At 49.6% G+C, this 7227-nt stretch overlaps 1 protein-coding gene across 1 annotated transcript; it reads right to left on the reverse strand.

Annotated features, from left to right (window-relative positions):
• Positions 1–374: 374 nt before the first annotated feature.
• RDH8 (retinol dehydrogenase 8) lies at positions 375–6859 on the reverse strand. Its single transcript, XM_036240485.1, has 6 exons — positions 6749–6859; positions 3934–4092; positions 3144–3323; positions 1811–1904; positions 1168–1351; positions 375–1070 (listed from the first exon to the last, which is right to left on the reverse strand). Exons 1-6 carry the CDS (start codon positions 6849–6851, stop codon positions 855–857), a joined length of 936 nt encoding a protein of 311 aa, XP_036096378.1. The 5' UTR covers positions 6852–6859; the 3' UTR covers positions 375–854.
• Between the last annotated feature and the right edge of the window lie 368 nt (positions 6860–7227).

A 7227-nucleotide genomic window follows, 5' to 3' on the forward strand; every position in this document is an offset into this window, starting at 1 on the left:
GCGGGAACCGAACCGGGGACTCTCTGGTCCACGGGCCGAGGCTCTAACCGCTGAGCCAAATGGGCCGGGGTGCTTTTTAATTTTTTATTTAGACATAAGAAATCAAGCTTTATTAAATATTTAATATAGTGGTTGTGAATGATTACAAATCTATGTTTTATGAACAAATATATGTACATTGCTAGTGTATGCACAAACACATTTTCTTCTTTTTATTATTTTTTAAATTATTTATACTTTTTTTGTTTATTTTTTTATTATTATTTATTTTTGTATTTCTTCATTTTATTTTATTTTTTCCTCCCCCCTCCCCCCGCGGGACTCCCAGCACCCACCCCCACCCCCATCCCCACCCTGGGCCGGGCTGGGCCCTCCTGCCTGCCTGGCCAGGCCTGCGGGCCTGCCCCGACAAACACATTTTCTTGATGTAGTATGTGTGACCAGAATAGTCTGGAGACCCCCCAGTGAACCCAATTCTATGCATGTGTGTTGTGGAGGAAGGGTGATAGAAGTGTTTGGATCATTCCTGTATTTCCAGGCCCAAGATAATGAAATCCTGAGAGACAGTCTATCTCACCCTTCAATGTCCATGGACAGTACCCCTTCCTCCAGGAAGCCTCCCCTGCCTTCCCAGACACAGCACACGTCAGCCCAGGGTCCTAGGTTCCTTCTCTCTGCCCCAGCTCTGACCAGGGAGGGGTCTGTGTCTAGAGACAGCATTGCCCAGGTACAGGGCAGGTTAGGCAGAATTTGATAAACGAATGAATGAATGAATGAATGGTCTGCATGGCCTCTGATCTGGGTGTGGACTGAAAAGATCTGGCTGTTCAGGAGTGGGAAGAGTTGGGAGAGGCTCACCGGGGCCCAACCCGGGTGCGGAAGCAGCGGCAGGCCAGGCAGCTGAGGCCAAGGCTGAGGAGGCGGGGCCAGCGGAACACCAGGCCGCGGGCGGTTCGCACGTACAGGCTGCCGGAGGGGTCCGCGGCTTTGAGCGCCGTCAGCAGGGCGTAGCGGGCGTTGGTCTGCCGGCGTAGGGGTGGTCTGGCCGAGCCGATGACCTTGACAATAATCTGCGGGGTGGAGCCCTGAGCTCGGGGACCCAGGGACCGGAGCTGTGTAGGAAGACATACCTAAGCTATGTCTTGAGACTCTGGGCCTCCCACTCACCTGGGCCACGTCCTGTGGGCTCTGTCCCACGGAGCGAAAGAGCTCCCTGGAAGCCGGGAGGTAGAGATCCCGGAAGTAGTGCAGGGTGTCGGGGTCAGCGCCCGGGAACTGGGCTGTGGAAACCTGCTTCAGGAGCTTTCCTTCAAAGTCCGTGGCCACCGGGCCGGGTTCCACCAGGGAGACGCTGAGAACGAGGACAAGGGTAGGGGGTTCGGTGCCCCAACACACTCACAGCCCCACTTTACTGTCCTCTTTCCTTTTCACCTCTCGTTTCTCCCATTATTGTTTCATCCCTCCCTGTCCCCCCATTTCCTCCATTATGCCCATTTCCTTGTCTGCCCCATCACCACCTCCATTCCCCTGCCCGGTCTCCATTCCCCCCTCCCTGTCTCCATTCCCCCCTCCCTGTCTCCGTTCCCCCCTCCCTGTCTCCATCCCCCCTCTCTGTCTCCATTCCCCCCTCCCTGTCTCCATTCCCCCCTCCCTGTCTCCATTCCCCCCTCCCTGTCTCCATTCCCCCCTCCCTGTCTCCATTCCCCCCTCCCTGTCTGCATCCCCCCTCTCTGTCTCCATTCCCCCCTGTCTTCATCCCCCCCACCCCCCTGTCTCCATTCCCCCCTCCTTGTCCAAGTGCCCGCCTCACAAGATATTGAACTGGAGCAGCTGGATGGCCAGACTCTCAAAGAATCCTTCCAGAGCAAACTTTGAGGCTGCATAGACATCGTTGAACACAACACCTGAGAGAATTAGAAGAAGGTGGACCCTTTAGGGGTCCAGGTGATGGGTTTTGTGGGTCCAGAGGGAGGGGGTTTTTGGGAGGCAGAACAAAGAGGGTTTGAGGATTGGAATAAAGAGCTATCTGGGGCCAACGTGATGGGAGTATGGTATTGTGTGATGGGAGCATAGGGGGACAGAATGAGTTGTCTTGAGGTGCCAGGTGCCACTTCTTCCCAGCAGTGCTCCATCTACCCTCAGCCCAGGAAACTCTCTTACTTCCCTCCCTCCTCTAAATCCCTGGGGGCCACTTGGGTCTGGGATCCCAAGAGCCCCTGAGGGCAAGTCCTGTTCAGCCAGGTCCTTATCAGTCCTGTTGAACAGTGAATGTGGCTGGATGAGGGGCCAAAGGGATGAGCTAAGTAAATGCAGCTTCTATGTGGAAGGATAATAAATAGGGTGGATTCCTTAGAAAACAGCTGGGGCAGGGGGGCACATTTAAGGAAATGTTCAGGGTAGGAAGGGAGTCTAGGGAAGTTCAAGGAGGAGAAAACCAAGAGCATGGATGGCAAGTAAGTGGCTTCCATAGTAGGCCCATAGCAGACATCACTAGTCAATCACAGGACTCTTTTCAGAAGAACTTCAGAATCCCAAATCTAGACATCTTTGGGGCCTGGTGGTGAGTGTTTTTCAAAGAGGAATCTCAGGCCCTGGCCGATTTTGCTCAGTGGTTAGAGCGTCGACCCGAGGACTAAAGAGTCCCAGGTTTGGTTCCCGCTAAGGGCGCGACCTTAGTTGCAGTTTGTTCCTGGCCTGGTTGGGGTCATGTGGGTAGCAACCAGTTGATATGTCTCTCTCACATCGATGTTTCTCTCTCCCTCCTCCTCCTTCTCTCCCTCCCACTCTATCTGAGGATAAATGCAAAAATGTCCTCGGGTGAGGATAAAAACAAAACAAAAACAACAGGAGGAATCTCAGGAGGAGTTCTGATGTTTTTATTTTTGGGGGTGGTTGGGAGAGATTTTTGGAGGTGTTTGGAAGTGGGGTTGATACTGGGATGTAGATAGCCATTGGCAGCATCTTTATCATCACTGCACCATGGCAGACATAGTTAATCTTTCCCAGAACTTTTTCTTCTGAGCTTCAGAATCCTTCTTAACACAGGCTCATTTGGAATTTGAGCTAAAACCTTATCAAGGATCCTTCCAGCTAAGGAGGGTCAGACACTGGGAGGATTCCCAGGGCGTATCCCCAGAGCTTACCCTGCAGCCCCATGACACTGCTGACCACCACAATGTGGCCCTGTCGCCTTCTCTTCATGCCAGGAAGCACAGCTTTGACCAGACGGACAGCTCCGAAAAAGTTGGTATCAAAGACTTTCTGCATGGTAGCTAGGCTGAGCCCCTCCAGGGGCCCCACCAGGCCCACTCCAGCATTATTTACTAAGGAGGAGATGCTAAGTGTTGCTTTGAAGTCCCCCCAACCCTTCCAGTGTCACTTTTCCAGAGACACTCCTTGAATTCCCCCACCCACCCACTCCAAATTCAGGGCCAGTCCAGGGTAACTTGGGTTGACAAATGTGGAGCCTTGATAATCTTTACATATAATTCAACATTTATTTTAGGGGACCCTCAACCCTGGGTGGGGGAAAGGGCTGCTGAGAACAACCTCCCTTTTAATGCATGAGCAATTAAACTCTGACCCCAAATTGCATCAAAACAGCCATACCCACTCTCCTCAGAAGGTTGTTAAGGAATCATGAGTTGCTTCTTCATCATGGTTCCTTCCCCTAATGACTCATCAAACCACATATGACTTTCTCCATATGTGAGTTTTCTTCAATAAAATCCCTCTGACCCCAGGTTTCAGTTTATTTCTATATTCCTACAAAACCTTGGGCTCTTGGCCAACTGGTCGACCCCTTCTGTTCAGGGCTAGAGGACGTGGGTGAAGCAAGAGACCTGGTGCCCAGACACTGAAGGTCCTTGCTGTGATGAGGATTTGTGCTTAGGCTAGGGAGGGGGCGTGACCCCAGGGACTTCTCAGTCTCACCCAGCACGTCCACTTCTCCCTGGATATAGCTGAGACATTGAGCCACTGACTCATCACTGCAGACGTCCAGCTGGGCCACAGTGAGGGTCTGACCCAGAGCCTCCCCGGCTGCTGCCTCCAGTGTCCCCTTCTTTCCCAGATCTCTCATGGTGGCCACCACTGGGGACAGAGAGCAGTTGGGGAAGGTACTGGCTCCTTTCCCCTATGTATGGATTAGCACGTTTCTGTGATCTTGCATGAGCAGTCACAGAGGGATGGAGACCCACAGGTTTACACACCTACATTCACCACATGTCCACAAATGCACACTTGTGTACATATCTTTACGTATTTATCCATCTGTCCATTCAACATGTTTATTGAGCATCTACTACATACTATGTCCTATTCTAGGTGCTGAGGCTATTGTATTAAATAAGATAAAGTCTGTGCCTTCATGGAATTCACAGCCTAGTAGGTCAGAAAATAAAATAACTATAAAATGGATTGCCTTGAGAAAAGAAATGTATAAACACCGAGGGTTGACATATGTGCTATGGACACATGCAAGTACGAGTAGACACACTTACATCATCAACCTAAGTCCAGTTTACTGAACACCTACTATGTGCCAGACATTGTGCTAAACAATGTTACAAGCACTATCTATAATCCTCACAAGAACCCTAGATTTGATCACTGACATTTTCTAAAGATGGCTATATCTTTCATTACATATGTTTGTTTAGAACCTTGCTGCGCTCCCCATAAAGACATGAAATCTCTTTCTCCTCTCTTTGAATCTTGTGACTAGCTGTGAACCAATAGACTATGGTGAAAGTGATGTTTGGCTTCTGAGATTAGGCCAGAAAAGATGCTGCAGTTTCTGCCTTGTTTGCTGAAACACTCACTCTTTTCTTCTTAAATTTTATTTTTTAATTTTTTAAAATGTGTTTTTATTGATTTTTTAGAGAGATAAGAAGGGAGAGAGAGAGATAGAAACATCAATGTGAGAGAGATACATCAATCGGCCACTTCCTATATGCCCCCAACTGGGGATGGAGCCCCAAACCCAGGCATGTGCCCAGATAGACCACATGGAGAAACCTTGAGATTACTGAGACAGAGAGAGATGCTTGTCTAAACCCTGATATGTTCCACCCTCCTCTGTTCTAGTTGTACCTTTGACCCTGAATCAGAACCACCTAGCTGAGCCCTTCTGAATTCATGGCCTTTGTAAACTGTGAAATGAATGATTATAGTTTTTTGCACCATAATTTTGAGGCTGATTTATTATTTAGTAATGGTAACCAGAACAGGTAGGTAAAGTTATCCCTATCATACAGATGAACAAACTAAGGCTAAACAAGGTGACATTCCCTGTCTGTCCCACCTCTGGTTAGTGTTAGAACTGAGATTTGAACCTGTGTTTATCAGAGTGCTGAGCTCACATACGTGCATGTGAGCACCTCCAATGTGTGCACCCAAAATCACATATGCATATTCTTAGGGGGTATTTGCATATTGCCCATGGGCCTGTGTGATTGATGGGTGCTGCACAGGTGCATGGAGCCACATGCATCTATATGCAGTATAGTGACAAGCGTGGCCCAGGGCTAGTATGCCTGGGTTCAAATCCAGGCTCTGCCACTTTCCAGCTGGGGGACCTTGGGCAAGAACCTTTGGAAGTCTGCCTGTTTCCTCATTTCCTTTTTAAAAATTGATTTTAGAGAGAGGGAGGGAGAGAGAGAGAGAAAGAGAGAGAGAAACATCGATGTATTGCTCTACTTATCTATGCATCCATTGGTTGACTCTTGTATGTGCCTTGACCAGAAATGGAACCTGCAACCTTGGTGTATTGAGATGATGCTCTAACCAACTGAGCTACCCTGCCAGGGCTTTTCTCATTTCTAATGTGGGGCAAATGATAGCAGCCACCTCATAGGGGTGATGTGGGGATTAAATATCTAACTAGATGCAAAACAGCCTGGCACATTGGAAGCACTCAATAAACATCACCCTTTAGGCAGTGTTATATGCTCGTCTGCCTGTCACAGAGACATACACAGCACAATGACTTTTCTGCATACTGGCATTCAGACAGTCACACTCAAAGCGGTGCATGTGTCTAAGACAGAGGATAGAGGGCTGGGAGAAGCAGCTCTGCCAACTGGAACAATGCCCTCATTTCCTGCAGCCTCCTCCTAAGTAACAGCCCTTTGCCCACTTTGACTCCAGCCTGCTCTGGGTCAGAGGTCTCCAGGGTGGGGTGCAGATTGAGGCAACTGACTACAGAATTGCAGGAGGCTAAGTCCCTAGGACTAGAGGACCCCTTGAACCCCTAAGGTCAGATTCACTTAAGAGGCTTATCTTGGAGTAGTAATCTGGGGAGGGTGGGGGAGGGATGTCCTAGGGAACACCTCCCTGACCAGCCCTTCTGAAACTATCCCCCAATTCCCCTTGCTTCATTTTTCTTCTTAGCACTTATTAGCATTAGACATATTATAAAAAATTTAAATCTGTTTATTGTCTGTCCTCCCTCCCTTCCCCACTACACCACTAATCAGGGCAGAGATTTGGGTTTGTTTTGTTCACAGCTGTATTTCTAGCACCTAGAACAGTGCTGGCATCCAGTAGGTGCTCAAGAAATATTCATTGGATGAGGGGATGATTCATGAGGAAAGGTGGGAATGGGGCCTCCATTTGTCCTGGGTCCTTCCCAAGCCCACAAGTGCAGCTGGAAGGGAAGGGCTGGTGGAAATGATGCCAAGGAGGCTGAAGGTCCTGGAAGCTATGCCCACCCCTGCCCCTCTCAGCCCTGCCCGGGGTCCCTTACCCTGGTAGCGCTGCCTGGAGTCATGAGCCAATTGCACTGCGAGTTCCAGGCCAATTCCTGACGAGCAGCCTGAGATCAGCACAGTCTGGGGTAGGTCAGCCATGTTGATCCCTCCCTGGATGCATGACCTCTGCTGGCCACACCTGACTCCTGCCACCCATCTCCCTAAACATTTCAAAAACGAATCCCCTGCAGAGTAGAGGACCCCCTCGAGCCCTCCTGATTCTGAACTGACCCAGGGCAGGCACCTGGGGGCAATTCTTTAACCTCAATGTACCCCTTTCCTTTATCTGTCAAACTTTCTTCTCCTCACTACTACACTCACAACTGGGGGCTTTTTATGATTGTAAATTATTCAGGGATGGGGGGAGTTTCAGAGAGCCTGGGGAATTAGCAGGGGCTTTCTCTTGCTGTCTCTATTCTGGCCAAATAATCTCTGATTGGAGGGAGAGAGGGAGAGAAGGTGACAGAGAATGTGG

The sequence above is a fragment of the Molossus molossus genome, unplaced genomic scaffold (genome assembly GCF_014108415.1).
Source record: "Molossus molossus isolate mMolMol1 unplaced genomic scaffold, mMolMol1.p scaffold_m16_p_4, whole genome shotgun sequence".
NCBI lineage: Eukaryota > Metazoa > Chordata > Mammalia > Chiroptera > Molossidae > Molossus > Molossus molossus.